This window comes from Gigantopelta aegis, chromosome 4, assembly GCF_016097555.1.
Source record: "Gigantopelta aegis isolate Gae_Host chromosome 4, Gae_host_genome, whole genome shotgun sequence".
NCBI classification, from domain to species: Eukaryota; Metazoa; Mollusca; class Gastropoda; order Neomphalida; family Peltospiridae; genus Gigantopelta; species Gigantopelta aegis.
The window spans coordinates 64,375,966-64,392,632 of record NC_054702.1 but is presented as its reverse complement, the minus strand read 5'-3'; the positions used below and the strand labels follow the sequence as shown (position 1 = coordinate 64,392,632).

General features: G+C 36.3%; 1 protein-coding gene across 1 annotated transcript in view; it reads left to right on the top strand.

Annotated features, from left to right (window-relative positions):
- The window catches only part of LOC121370928 (ADP-ribosylation factor 6-like), a 36,974-nt gene extending 30,246 nt beyond the window's left edge, over window positions 1-6,728 (top strand). The window contains exon 3 of the mRNA XM_041496468.1: window positions 6,542-6,728. Coding sequence (XP_041352402.1) covers window positions 6,542-6,696 — 155 coding nt within the window. The 3' untranslated portion in view covers window positions 6,697-6,728. The remainder of the gene's footprint in view (window positions 1-6,541) is intronic.
- The last annotated feature ends 9,939 nt before the right edge of the window (window positions 6,729-16,667 follow it).

Here is a 16,667-nt window from a genome sequence, read left to right as displayed (position 1 = left end):
CAACAATCACCGAATAAATCTCCAATGTTGCTATTTCAAAAATATTTCCTAAGATATGTCCTAAAATGCAAAATGGCATGTTTCTATCGTCAAAGACACACGTTTGTCCTTGATGATGATGAATTGGATGATGATGTTAATATTCTTAAAACTATATTTAATTAAAAATGGCTATTAACATGTTTTATGACTCTGTATACCATATTCATATATAATATTGACTTATCTGTACAATACTCGCCAAAAGCTATCCACTGATACACTACATGTCCATGTTCTAAAGAAAAGAAAAAAAACACCTTTCACATTGATGCTATAAGTCATTATCTTGTCTTTCCCGCAATATATTTTTCTGAATCGGGTGAGCATACTCTACATTTTACATTTGGTTCCAAGGATGGAACTTTCACAACAATTAAATCCCTAATTAGCACTCATTAGAGTCTTTCTAAAGTAGCCTTTCCCGCAAAATATTTTTTTTTAAGTTGTGGATTTGGGCTCAGTGAGATGTCCTCTAATAAGTAGAAAAGGAATTTTGGATGGAACTTTCACAACAATTAAATCACATTTTGGGGGTAATTTCAGTAGCGCCCCCTATTTACTCCCGCTCTATATTTACTTAAGAATAAGGTTTCTGTAGTCAGTTGGAGTCCAATCTAATTAAACTTAGCTCCACTATTACATGTGGATCTAAAGACAGCCAGTTGGAGCTCATGTCCACCAATCAAAACCTTACTTGCAGAATCCTGCCAGTGATTTAAAAATAATTTGAAAACATTCCGAATTATCCTGAGGGTATACGACATGTTTCGTGTGAATTACGAATGCCTTAAAACATGTTATATTTTATAAAATAAATAATTTGTAATGTAAAACTGAAGACTGATTTAGGTTTTTTTTTATTTTATAAATAAATAAATAATTTTTAATGTAAAATTGAAGACTGATAACCCACCCCGTACGTATTGATATGGTTCGCTGTACTGCGGCCACTAAAATAGACTCGCCCGATATTTTTAGAATTTGTATGCTCCCAATTAACGTTATAAAAGGCGAAGTGTGATTGGTCAATATTTAAATTATTATTTACAGACGAAATGTTACCTGGACATTGGGGACTATGCAGTGTTGTTAGTTTTAAATCACTGGCAGGATTCTGCAAGTAAGGTTTTGATTGGTGGACATGAGCTCCAACTGGCTGTCTTTAGATCCACATGTAATAGTGGAGCTAATTTTAATTAGATTGGTTGGAGTCCCTCTACACCTCAACCACCTCAAACCTTTTGGAACTCTCACAACAATGACATCTCACTTGGCTCCCGGTCTATGTCAACGTCAACAAACCTTGGTGACGTCTGATGACTGCCGGCTGTCAGTGACTTTGAAGACTGCACTAACCTTAATCTGTGGCTTTGCACATGGAAGATGTGGTCAGTTCCATCAAGTTGTACAGTGTACACTCCATTATCTATACAATTTAAATCGGTTGCAAACCCTGATCTGTCAATGTTTACACTATCACCAGCTTTAAATACCTGAATGGCAGCCATTGTTTAGGTGAGATGACAGCAAAAAGTAGTTCCTGATAACTGACTTAATTAGAATGCAGTTATTAAAATTTGACCAATCAAGATTTTAAGAAGCGATATCTCCTGCGGAGAATATCGCAGGAGATATCGCAAATTATAGTGCCAGCGATATCTCCTACAAAAGCCTTTAATGGATGCTAAATTAATTTCCCTTCCAACTGGAGTGACCAGTAATATATTAGTTTGCCTTCAAACTGGAGTGACCAGTAATATATTAGTTTGCCTTCAAACTGGAGTGACCAGTAATATATTAGTTTGCCTTCAAACTGGAGTGACCAGTAATATATTAGTTTGCCTTTCAACTGGAGTGACCAGTAATATATTAGTTTCCCTTTCAACTGGAGTGACCAGTAATATATTAGTTTGCCTTTCAACTGGAGTGACCAGTAATATATTAGTTTCCCTTTCAACTGGAGTGACCAGTAATATATTAGTTTCCCTTTCAACTGGAGTGACCAGTAATATATTAGTTTCCCTTTCAACTGGAGTGACCAGTAATGTATTAGTTTGCCTTTCAACTGGAGTGACCAGTAATATATTAGTTGCCCTTTCAACTGGAGTGACCAGTAATATATTAGTTTCCCTTTCAACTGGAGTGACCAGTAATATATTAGTTTGCCTTTCAACTGGAGTGACCAGTAATATATTAGTTTCCCTTTCAACTGGAGTGACCAGTAATATATTAGTTTGCCTTTCAACTGGAGTGACCAGTAATATATTAGTTTGCCTTTCAACTGGAGTTACCAGTAATATATTAGTTTCCCTTTCAACTGGAGTGCCAGTAATATATTAGTTTCCCCTTCAACTGGAGTGACCAGTAATATATTAGTTTCCCTTTCAACTGGAGTGACCAGTAATGTATTAGTTTCCCTTTCAACTGGAGTGACCAGTAATATATTAGTTTGCCTTTCAACTGGAGTGACCAGTAATGTATTAGTTTCCCTTTCAACTGGAGTGACCAGTAATATATTAGTTTCCCTTTCAACTGGAGTAACCAGTAATATATTTATTTCCCTTTCAACTGGAGTGACCAGTAATATATTAGTTTGCCTTTCAATTGGAGTAACCAGTAATGTATTAGTTTGCCTTTCAACTGGAGTGACCAGTAATATATTTATTTCCCTTTCAACTGGAGTGACCAGTAATATATTTATTTCCCTTTCAACTGGAGTGACCAGTAATATATTAGTTTGCCTTTCAACTGAAGTGACCAGTAATGTATTAGTTTGCCTTTCAACTGGAGTGACCAGTAATATATTAGTTTGCCTTTCGACCAGTAATATATTAGTTTGGCTTTCGACTGGAGTGACCAGTAATATATTAGTTTGCCTTTCAACTGGAGTGACCAGTAATATATTAGTTTGCCTTTCAACTGGAGTGACCAGTAATATATTAGTTTCCCTTTCAACTGGAGTGCCAGTAATATATTAGTTTCCCCTTCAACTGGAGTGACCAGTAATATATTAGTTTCCCTTTCAACTGGAGTGGCCAGTAATGTATTAGTTTCCCTTTCAACTGGAGTGATCAGTAATGTTTTAGTTTCCCTTTCAACTGGAGTGACCAGTAATATATTAGTTTCCCTTTCAACTGGAGTGATCAGTAATGTTTTAGTTTCCCTTTCAACTGGAGTGACCAGTAATATATTAGTTTCCCTTTCAACTGGAGTGATCAGTAATGTTTTAGTTTCCCTTTCAACTGGAGTGCCAGTAATATATTAGTTTCCCCTTCAACTGGAGTGACCAGTAATATATTAGTTTCCCTTTCAACTGGAGTGACCAGTAATGTATTAGTTTCCCTTTCAACTGGAGTGACCAGTAATATATTAGTTTCCCTTTCAACTGGAGTGACCAGTAATATATTAGTTTCCCTTTCAACTGGAGTGATCAGTAATGTTTTAGTTTCCCTTTCAACTGGAAGATGGGGAGGAATACACAGACTTGAGACTTGCGGACTTTCGACGCTTGTGTTAATTTTGTGTAATGTGCGTAAGATTTCAGAGGTACAGATACTACATGGTGTGTTTTCTTCTTATACATTAGTTTATTAATACGCTCTTAACTAATTTTATATAGATGAGGGCCTCGTAATTTGTCAAACTTGTGCCCAATTCTTTTGTTCTTGTACAATAAAATGTTTGCAATCAATCAATCAACTCATTTTACAAACAATTGTGCCAAACAATACAATTTTAATTGCTTCTATCTGGATAAAACGGCCATGTCTATATAAGCAAGACACATATTAACAGCCCAACTATTACTAATAAAACATCCCTTCTTCATATGTTATGAATGAATAAAGGTTTTAAAATGTAACACATTCGCTCTCCCCCCCCCCCCCCCCCCGCCCGCCTCCCGCCCCCAGCTATTCACAGGCGTCACAAGACGGAAGCATCTGGGGTGACCAGTAATAGATTAGTTTCCCTTTCAACTGGAGGCGGGAAGGGGGGGGGGGGGGGGGGTATAGACTTTCGATGCTAATGTTAAATCGTTGTTTTTTGGTTGGGTTTTGTTGTTGTTGGGTTTTTTGGGGTGTTTTTTTTTGGGGGGGTGGGGTTTGCTTATTATGCATAATATTTCAGGTGTATAGATACTACATGATGAGTTTTGTTATAAATTAGTCTATTAATACGCTCTTAACTCACTTTACAAACAATTGATCAAAATAATACGTTTTTAATGTCTTCGATCTGGGTAAAACGACCATATCCAGTGGCGGATCCAGAAACTCCATTTAGGGGGGAGGGCAGTGACATGAGATGGAATGCCAAGGGAACTATGGGGGAGGTTCAGCATTGAGTCGCTACGATTTTCACAGGAATTATGTACAAAACGTTAGTAAAAAAATTATGGAAGGACACGGTTCGGTACATAAGCATTAGCAGAGCGAGAAAGAAAGAAAGAAAGAAATGTTTTATTTAACGACGCACTCAACACATTTTAATTACGGTTATATGGCGTCAGACATATGGTTAAGGACCACACAGATATTGGGAGAGGAAACCCGCTGTCGCACTTCATGGGCTACTCTTTCCGATTAGCACCATCCCACAGAAAGGATAGCACATACCATGGCCTTTGATATACAAGTCGTGGTGCACTGGCTGTGACGAGAAATAGCCCAATGGGCCCACCGACGGGGATCGATCCCAGACCGACCGCGCACCGAGCGAGCGCTGTACCACTGAGCTACGTCCCGCCCCACCAGAGCGAGAATGAATGAATGTTTAACGACACCCCAGCATTAAAAATACATCGACTATTGAGTGTCAAACTATGGTAAATACATCGGCTATTGCATGTCAAATTATGGTAAATACATCGGCTATTGAGTGTCAAACTATGGTAAATACATCAGCTATTGAGTGTCAAATTATGGTAAATACATCGGCTATTGAGTGTCAAACTATGGTAAATATATTGGCTATTGAGTGTCAAACTATGGTAAATACATCGGCTATTGAGTGTCAAATTATGGTAAATGCAAAAAAAAACAAATAGCAGAGCGAGAAAGGAAGCAATGTTTTATTTAACGACGCACAAAACTAGCAAAGCGAGAATAGTGTGGAAGTATTTCTGAGGTTTCATAAGTTTGGAAGTAACACTGACGCAGCTCCCACGCATCTAAGGTCGCACTACACAGATCACTTCCGAGTGAGAGTTCATTGATCACGTTCCACTATAGTTCCTAACTGTGACACAAGTTATGATTCACATATTCACTTTTAGGAAATGGTGAAGAATTAAAACAATATGTATGTCCAATATAATGCATTGAACTTTTGGGACATGGGTGTATAGCGTTAGAGACAGCTGGGGTGAATCGGTTAATGAACCACCTGTTCGGACCGGTATTACAACCAGATGCGGTTATATAGCAAAAAACTGAGACGGAAATGTTATATAATGTATGTTCGCAATGGTGTATGTTGTTAGTGCCAACGAGAACCCGTTCTATTGGCAATCTTCATTTGAAGTTGGGCAATTTAACATGGGTTTCAATGGCAGATGACATCTGTGTAGTGGGACCAAATGTGTCCAATCGCCCCAGCCATTTAATTTATGTTACACAAATATATTAATAAGCTAAACAATAAAATGAAATAACATACACATATAAAATATTTATGTATTAAGCATTTAAAAACTCAAACAATACAAAACCACTATAAATAACACATTAAGCATATAACGTAGTTTCTTTCAACCTGAATGCGCAAATCGTATTGTGTGAGATGCTTAAACATAAAATTGTATAATTGCATTATAATGTTTATCTCCGTAGAATATACATTTAACATATCAGTACAATTAACATATCAGTATAATCATTATATTACTTTTAGATGCAGAAAAATTAGGGGCGTAGGCTAGAGGGGTTCGGACGAACACCCCCACCCCACCCCACCCCCCACCCCCACCCCAAATGGAAAGCAAATGGTCCGCTTTCAGAACTAAAACATACAGGTGTATACATATGGAGTTTCTGGTGGTGCAAAAACAAAATAGAAAAAGGTCGACTTGGTTCATATTCGAAACCCCTTCTCCCCCCCCCCCCCCCCCCCCAGGTCCAGATCACGCTACGCCCCTGAAAATGTAAGTTTGTGCATAAGCGTATGAGGCAGGAGCAAAACCTCAAATTCGGGCAAAAGATACAGATGTTCGGACAAAATGTGCTAACCTGAGACCTTTTTACCATGTATTTCTATATTCTACTCCCACAATTTGTTGTAATCCAGGTAAAGGTAGTACTTCGTTTCCAACCCTATATATATATCTGTTTGGTAGTAATGCTAATATGAAAAAATATCGAGATTCGAGCATTTTCGTTTAATTCGGGCAAAAGCCAGTCTGCCACCACCCCCCACCCCCACCCACCCCCACCCCCCTACGAAAATGGGAGCCTGTACGCCTATGGGTTTGTGATGATAATTTAGCTAGTACATTTTGTAGGTGCGATGGATATGGAACAACTTAAAACTCATCTCAGACTGGAAGCGAAGCTGGCCAGAAGGTTTTGGTGGATCTGTCAACTGAGAAATAGATATCAGTTTGATGTAGATATCATTATGGACACATTGGATAATTTTGTGCAACCAAGGCATTAAATATAGGAATAAAAATGATAGTTTGTCGCATTGTTAACCTGTTTGTTTGTTTGTTTGTTTGTTTGTTTGTTTGTTTATTCAATTATATATATCTATCCTATTTATTTATTGTATTGTATTGTTGTTGTTTTTTCAGTTGTTTTTATTACAAAAAGAAATAGTACGCAATTTGTTTGGATAACAACCTGACTGTAGCCAGGGTTACTCGATTACTGCAGAATAGCGGGATGTTTATTTGGCTGCCCCGTGACCATTATTCGGGGACCAAAGTTTGGGAGTGGATTTCAAGTCTTTGGGACCTTTAGAAAAAACATTGTCCATGTACCTCGCGAAGAAAATTGCGGCTAACTCCACCAGAGAGCCAAAGCCATAATGGCCGCCGGCCTCCATACTAAACGGCCTCAGATTACAGTTATCTTCCCATTTTGGAAATTTGTCCGCGCAAGTAGTCTGCTGTTTGACTGTGATTATTTCATGGCATACAGCTATGAAGTGGCAACTATTTGACTGAAGTGACAGGGTAGAGCATGTAGTTTGTAAACGTGTAACTTGTTGACATTGAAGACTTGTTTGTGGTAATTCTGGCCCATGCAAAAGTAGTGTTTTTTGTGTAAAATGGGTGTACTCCGGCCAGGTTTACAGGGTGTGTTTGTTTAAACCAATATGTTAGGAGAAAGAGCTGGACAACAGGGGTTGTCCTTTTCAGGGTGTGTCCCCCAGAAAGCCAAAGGTATATACAAAAATCCACGAGCCTGCTGATATTAATAAAAAAAAATGTTATAGCCACTAAGGCTATATAGAAACATATAGCGAAATTAATTGTGGACTGTGGTCAAACATCGGGAATCACCATGTTTAACTTAATATGTGAGTTAGAATCTGTTCCATTAGACTGAGGGTGCCTAATCTTCTGGTGTGGTAACTTTTGTAATTTGAAGGCATTTTCACATTAAAATCCACGCTGGCCGTTGTGCACAACATTGATCATTAGAAAACACCAAAGCTCTCGCAATATTTGGTTTAAATAATAAGTGAAGAGTATTTATTTTTATGTTGAAAAATTGATGCACGGTCTATTGCTGGGGTTATTTTTGTTGTCTTGATCTTCAAATCCAAGATGGCCGTTGTTCGTGAGATTTAAAATAAGAACATGTTGGACCCCTTGAACATAGAATCATAAATGAGGAGTCGTGACATTTACAACCATTCCATGCTGTCATGCTTACAATATGATGCAATTTTCATCTTGAAATCAATATGAAGAATGTGCCAATTATATTGAAACAATGGGAAGCGCAATATATTTCGAAATAATTTTATTTTAAATTCAATGAACAAAATTAATGTACGATAGATAGTGTTTCTGCCAGAAAGATATTTTTTTGGTATGGCGCTATGGAATTGAATATTTACAATGTGTGTGCTGCATGCACCTGCTGTCCCCCAGAAAGAAAATGGGTCAGGGTTAAGAAAATCATACAGTAATAACAGCAATTAAATTTATCAAAAGGTTAACTTTAAAAAAAAAAATCTGCTAAAACATTTGGGTATGGCTCCATAACCGTTTTACCCTTTGGCAGAAACCCTGATAGATTGTAACTGGAACTAAGTCTATCTCTGATGCTGAACATCTGTTACAATCTGTGTACTGGATGTTCATCAGAGTGTTAGTGAAGGATAGCGAACGGTGCGGCATTTAGATACTCTGCACTCGCCAAGCTCAAGACCGGACCAACAAATGGGGGTGTGAGAAGGCAATGGCAGAGCTAGAGGACAGCGCGGTACCTAGCCATTATTCAGTGTGCTTCGAAAGAGGAACTTCATTGCTTTATTTGTATTCTGTTAGTGCCACTTTTTTATCTCAGGTTTATGCAATTTTTTCTACTATAAACAACCTTTATGACAATGTGGAGATAGGAAATGATGATCTAGGAGATTATAGCTTCTTTTTGTAGCAATACATTTCTCACTTCCCTTTGCCATGATCACGGATACGACAGTTACTATCAGATCCAGCTATGACGTGTACTAACCTGCGATGACGATAACAGAGATCATTCTTTCGTTACAAAGTGACGATCATAAATTATATCTGGACCTCTCCACTAAATACAGAACATGCATGTGTGACATGTAGGCTGTCTGATTATGCATTGACATATCAGTATCCTTAGCGTCGGTGACTGCTGACATCAGTGGTACGGAGTTAGGTATATAGTGATAAGGACTTCAAGCAGGTGACTTTCAGAAATGTTTTACAGCCTGAGCCCATAAAGACTAAGTATGAGTATGCCTTTGTGCAGGGCAAAATTCGTGAGTGATGTCTTCAACAAATGCTGAATTCTCAGTTTGTTATTAAACAACTATTAAAGAGTTTTCAACTTCTTAGCGGAGACACAGATGACAATTATATTCATTAAAGCAAAAAGACCGAATGCGATTTTAACTCTGGTCTATCAGGACATGGCAAAAGGTTTACATTTAAAAAGTGCAGTGTGAGTATATGGAAGGTCGAGGTCTCCTGGGCCACTTGTGATCATCTCCACTAAAATAATGAATGTTCTTAAAACATCGAAATACAAACATACAAAAATAAAATATTACTATCAAATTCTGTCCAATTATTGCCTGGCTACATATATTACATAAATTATAATACATAGCCCACTTTGTTTGAAATTTATGGTGTAAACTTTTACTATGATGGATGTTTCGTTCAATTATATATCTTGATTTTAGAACATATTTTAAATGTTTAATATTTGATAATTTATCCTTTACTTTACATTTGTAAATAAAGAACTTTGAAAGTAATAAAAAAAGATTTTTAAAATATCATCTGTTATTGTTTTGTTATTTTCACCAAGAAAAAAATCAAATCGGCACCAAGAGACAAGTTATAAATGTGTGGACAGTTATCGTGTATCAGCTGGACAAAAGCATTCCAATATGTTTTGACTGGAATACACTCCCAAAAGAGATAAACTATAGTTTCTGGAGTGTCTTTACAAAATGTACAAAGATTATTATCAGTTTTGTTGATTTTTAATAAAAACAGATTAGTTGTGATAATTCTATGTAGTATTCTGCACTGAAACAATCGTAACTTTGTATCTGGGGTTGTCTTAAACGGCTTGGAATATACTTTTGTCTAGTCGCTATCGGAATGAAATAATTCTTCCCATTTTGATTCAGCCTTTATAACGTTAGTTTTATTTGTTAATATATAATAGTATTGTCTAGAGCCCTTTTTAATTGAGAAGAATTTCCTCATTAGTGTCATCCAGTAAAGAGAAGATGTCTGGTTGTACAATTTTTAACTATTTTTAATATTTTCTAATTGCTTGAACAACACCATAATAAGTCACAAAAGATATTTCAGTGTCGCAATTGTCTTGAAATTCCATTAAAGTATAAATTTTACCATTTCTATTAAAAAAACAAAATCTGTAATTTGTGAGATACCTTTTTGATACCATTTCGAGTTATAAAAAGGATTTTTGTCAATACAAATATTAGGATTGTGAAATACTGGTTCTGTTAAAATTATTCAAAAGATGGACACGAAATGTTATCAGCAAAACATTTGAAGGCATTCAAACAGTCTTTCCAAAATAAGTTATTTATTTTGTCCATCAAGTTAGTAGGGTATGAATTTCCAAAATTAGCAATATTGATAAAATCGGGATATACCGATAAGAGAACATCCTTCCATTTGAAACTGTAACATCGAGAATCTTTCTAGTCCAAATGAGTTTCGGTGCTTTTACACATGAATATATATCAACCATACCAAGTTCTGTCACTAACAGGACAGCAAGCTACTGTTCTTTTGATTCTATCAGGTTTATTATTCCAGACAAATTTAAATAGCACATGGTTTAGTTCTTTAAGAAAATGGCCTGGGGGTTTGGAAGAGATAAAAAAGATATCTGAGTTTAGAGATAAGCAATGATTGAATTATAGCAATTCTACCGGGGAGGGGGGGGGGGGGGGTAATAAAACGTTTCATCCATCTATCAATAATTTGTTTAATTTCAAATAATTTATTTTCAAAATTAATGTTGGTAATTTTTTTAATATTTGTTGTGAATTTTATTCCAAGAATCTTAAATATTTTTTGATTCCATTCAAATTTTAGGTTTGGAAAATACACATCTTTACAATTTGTTTTGGAACCTATCCATATAATTTGGGATTTATCATAGTTAATATTTAGGCCAGACATATTTGCAAAGTTATTGAGTACCATAACTGTTGTTTCGAAAGATTTTTACTCCCATTCAGGATGAATTCGGTGTCATCTGCATATTGTGTCATGAGAAGATTCTGATTATTAAAAGTTAAACCTTTAATATCTGTATTATTCCTAATCACAAGAGCCAGAATCTCTGCACATACTAAAACAATATATGGAGATATTGGGTCGCCTTGTCTACAGCCTCTATGAATTTCGAGCCATGGAGATAAGGTACCATTAATTATTAAGCAAGATTTAATATTTTATGTAATGTTTGGATCCATCTTATGTAATTTCCAAAGCCGAACAAAGATAAAGTATTTTCAATGAAGGACCAGGATACTGAATCAAAGGCTTTTTTCAAAATCTACTAAAAATAGCATCCTTGGAATATTAAATAATGCAGTATTAATCAACGAATCATATATTAAACGAATGTCATCACCAATATATTTATTTGCTATGAAACCAGTTTGGTCTTTACTAATTAATTTTGGAAGAACCTTTTTTAGACGTTCAATCTAATTAAAATTAGCTCCACTATTACATGTGGATCTAACACCAGCCAGTTGGAGCTCATGTCCACCAATCAAAACCTTACTTGCGGAATCCTGCCAGTGATTTAAAAATAATTTGAAAACATTCCGAATTATCCTGAGGATATACGACATGTTTCGTGTGAATTACGAATGCCATAAAACATGTTTTATTTTATAAAATAAATAATTTGTAATGTAAAACTGAAGACTGATTTTTTTTTTTTTTTTTTATAAATAAATAAATAATTTTTAATATAAAATTGAATACTGATAACCCACCCCGTACGTATTGGTATGGTTCGCTGTACTGCGGCCACTAAAATAGACTCGCCCAATATTTTTAGAATGTGTATGCTCCCAAATAACGTTATAAAAGGCGAAGTGTGATTGGTCAATATTTAAATTATTATTTACAGACGAAATGTTACCTGGACATTGGGGACTACGCAGTGTTATTAGTTTTAAATCACTGGCAGGATTCTGCAAGTAAGGTTTTGATTGGTGGACATGAGCTCCAAATGGCTGGTGTTAGATCCACATGTAATAGTGAAGCTAATTTTAATTAGATTGTTAGACGTTCAGCAATGACTGAAGACAGTAGTTTAAGAGAGAGGGTTCAAGAGAGAGATTGGATTCCAATTTTGTTTTAATTATTTTGGTTTATCACCTTTAGGGATACGCGTAATAATTCCTTGCTTTTTGAGTAACAGAAAGTTCATCTTTTTTAAAACCTTCATTTATTGATCTTAGTAAGTAGATACCAATATATTTCCAGAAAACTTTATAATATTCGTAAGTAAATCCATCTGTGCCAGGGCTCTTATTATTATTTGTGTTTTTAAAGCATTTAATTTCTCCTTCAAGGAATTTGCTTTTTCGTCATTTAATTTATTTAGTGCGAAATTTTGAGAAAAAATGGAGTCGAGGTCGTACTTTAGAATTCTGAAAACAACGTCTCGTAAAAATTTCTTAGCTCCGTTACATATGTCTTTGTGTTTGTTACAATAGTACCATTGTCTGATACAATTTTAGTCATAGATTTGCTAATAAAGTTTCTGTTTTCTAAATTGCAAAAAATATTTATTAATTTCCTCTCCCTCGTCGATTCATTTCGCTTTCTTTCTTATATTTTCTAACACTTGTATTTTGGTGTGTGTGGGTTCTTTTTTTTGGGTTTTTTTTTTTTTTTTGGGGGGGGGGGGGGTTGCTTCTAGCAGATCAAAATCGATATTGTCTATGTACTTTCCTGTTTGTTTACTTCTCTGTTTACCTGGTGAGACGTATCTGTTGGAGAGTCATTACAACTTGAGTCGCTACTCGCCAGCTTGTTGCGTTTGTCGCGTTTGTCATTAACCTTACTCATAGCTTGGGTAGACTAATGTATTGTATTGTATTGTATTGTTTATTAGCCACAAACCTCTGTTTATAGGCGTACACAATGTCTGTACAGTTGAAACATGTCGTTTGAAGACTTTCGACCAATGGCTTTAATGAACGTAACGATATTACTATTGGGGCGTGGTCAGAGTACTCAATGAATGAATCAACGATAAAGTTATTTACGTTTTCCCACGTTTCTTCACTAACAAGACAGTAATCTAAGACATTTGTTGTTTTGTTATTGAAACACGTTGTTTATTCCTTCACATCGTTAGAATGTCGACCGTTTAATATTATCAAATTGGTTGCCGTGCACAAACTCAATAGTTTCCGTCCTGAGCTGTTTAAAGTTTTGTCGCATGAAGATCTAGGGGATTTCAGTTTTTCATCTTCTGTATGATCATCAAGTTTTTGAAAAACACCAGTGATGTGCCCGCTCATCTGATCCCTTATTGTTGTTTCGGTTTTATCACTAATACGAGAATTCAAATCACCCATTAAAACAATTTCATCTAAACCTGTGTAATAAGCACAATCACTTTCGATTTCACTAAATAAATTTACATCGTAAACCTCGTGAAATCTTATGTTTTCAGGAGGAATGTATGCCATGCAAAAATAAACATCTTTTTCATAATTCAGTGCCTTTTTACATACTTTTAACCACAAATAAGTGTCATGACATTGTCTTTTCAATGTAACGTACGTCATTAAATACTTTATAAAACACTACCAAGCCTCCCCCACCCATTTTTGACCGTGTGACAATAATAGGATTACAATAACCATCTAACTTAATGTCGTCCTTGTCTTTGTTACTTATCCAGCATTCACTAAGAAATACGATATCAAAATTTGAAAGATATAAACGGAAATCAGTATCACTCAACTTGTCTGTCAATGATCTAGCTATGTTCCACGAACAAACTTTAATTTGTCCATCGTCGAATTCCTAAGTGCCGGTTTGGTTGTACTGTTGACCATTGATGTAGAGTTTATTGTAAGATATATAGGCCTTTTTCCCCTGTCGTTTTGCATCCTTCACCACAGGTACTAACTTGCGCCGTAATGTGACATATACAAGATCGAATAGTTACATAATAGTCTCTACAGCTAGCTAGGAGCCTGGGGTTGGGGCTTGGGTACGCTCAGTTAGATATATATCATTTCACTGTATAATGTTTTCAATATTTTCACAAAGTCAGAACGTGTAATGTTATATTACAGCTTAAACATAGTGATGGAACTATTATGAACTTATAACTTATAAAAATAAAATAGGTTGATCCACCGAAAAACAGATCTTCTGAAGCGGAGCTGACACACACACGTCTGTCCTGAACGACCCACTGCCCCCCCCACCCTACCCCCTCTTGCTCAATGGGCCCACCTACGGGTATCGATCCCAAATCGACCGCGCATCGATTCAAGCGAGCGCTTTACCACTGTGCTCCGTCCCGCCCCTGTTTAGTTTGATGTGGTAAGAAAGAAAACATTGGTCAAGATATAAATAAAACAGCAGTATAGAAAAAATGTCGTTTGTTTATGGTGTTTGAAATAAAAATTTCTTGAATAGTTAAACTCTGTTGTGTCTGTATGTTATTATTCTTGTCATTCTGTCTCTGTTAAAAATAAATTTTCTAAGAATAAAATTATGTTTTTAAAATGTAGGCCTAATTTCAGTCTTCGTGAGCAGACATGTTTCAATATGGACGAGTATTGCTGTTTTATTTATATCATGATCAATGTTTTTACAAATTGCAAATAAAAACAAACTGAATTAATTGAATTAATTGATTAATTAATGTTTAACGACACCCCAGCACAAAAATACACATCGGCTATTGGGTGTCATAAAAGGTAAGTATATGAAAATATTATTTATACGATTATGTAAAACCACAGAGTAAAGAGCTGTGAGGAAAAATACAATACCATACAATTATCAAGGCAAGTATATTTTAATTTATTTTATAGAAATCAGTGTTTTAAAAACTTTAAAATTAATTTTGGGTGGAATTTAAAAGATTCCAAAACATTTCTTTGTCAAATATATAATTTCTCGTCGGCGTACACTCCACAAAAAGGAGGAGGGTCCTTCTTTAAAATAAATCAATGCGTCAAATACATATGGCAGACACGGGTACGACACGACACTACTTCATCCTCCCTGCACCGTCTGTATAGGATTGCCGCTCTCCCAAAACTGGCTTGATATAATGGAGCTTGTTCGCGACCGCACCATCCCAATCATCTTGCCAAGTCGAAAATATATATTGGCTAATATGATATTTAAAATCACTGTAGGGGACACCAACAGCGACATGTGGGGGAAATTCAAAGCAGACTTGGCAGCAACATTTGCCTTTTCATTGACCCTAATGCTAACATGGTTGGGTACCCAACAAAATATAACATATTTATTGGCAATGGATAAAAAGACACATTTTCGTATCACCATCCCAACTAAGGGATGATCCAATTGTATGTGCTGTAAAGCTTGGAGGTCACGAAAGTGAGTCTGTAAAAATAATATATTTGGATATATATGAATCCCATCCCGTGATCAGTCTCTGCAAACAGTTTTCCATAAACTGTTTATAAATAACTGCATATGTGCGATCTTTCTTTAGATACACAGAATAAATTACAAGTTTCGGCGGTTTGACACACAAAGGTTTCAAAACAAAATATGAAGGCATTTCCAAAATGTCGGTTAAATCGAAGATCAAATGTTCGCCTGGGGTTGTTAGTTTTCATGACATACCAAACTGAAAATATTGACAAAAAAGTAGTTGTATTCAAAGGTGGAGCGGGGTATATTATTCTGAATGACGTACTCGTGACGTCTGCTGGGGCGTCGTTAAACATTCAATTAATTTTTTTTTTTTTTTTTTTTTTTTTAAATAACTGCATTGTATTGATACACCGAATCATTTATTGGGACCTTGCGCGTTTGTGCAAAGTTGATATTCAAAGGTTAGCACGATCCGCCGAGTTAAACATTCATTTATTCATTCATTACTCGTGACGTCGGACATTGTGTGATACGTTTTGTTGTTGGGGGGGGGGGGGGGGGGGGGGGGGTGTAATGTTCAAATTTAAATTCGTTCCCTGTAAATTATGAAATACAGTTTGCTATCGGGTCAGCAGAAATACCAGTGGCCAGATATCTCGGCGTAAACGCGAGTCTATCGCCATGGCTGATGGAAAACCTAAACGTCATGTTCTCTCTGGATGGAAGGGGTCACCCATTCGGTCAGCTGCTTGAATTGTTCGGGAAATACACCAATAAAGTTGAAGGATCCTTCATATTCTTTCGCTAATTCGATCATTAAATTGTTAAAACAACCTGCTATTCACGACGTTCAATCTATGGGCGAACCCACCACATTCTACTTATCTGAGACACGGCCTCGGTGGTGTCGTGATTAAGCCATCGGACATAATGTCGGTAGGTACAGGGATCGCAGCCCGGTAGTGGCTCCCACCCAGAGCATGTTTTAACGACTCAATGGGTAGACCTAGGCGTAAGACCACTACACCTTCTCTCTCACTAACCAACTAACAACTAACCCACTGTCCTGGACAGACCGCCCAGATAGCTGAGGTATGTGCCCAGGAGAGCGTGCTTAAACCTTAATTGGATATAAGCACGAAAATAAGTCGAAACGAAAAATCAGAGACAATTCATGTCATCGTCTTAGTTGGCGAAGTCGTTGTGGCATTAGCAGGGTGAGTAGGCCTACGGCGGTGCTAGCTTTTCGTTGTCTTGTACAACCCCTCTTGGATTTGTAAAAGGGGCAATTTAC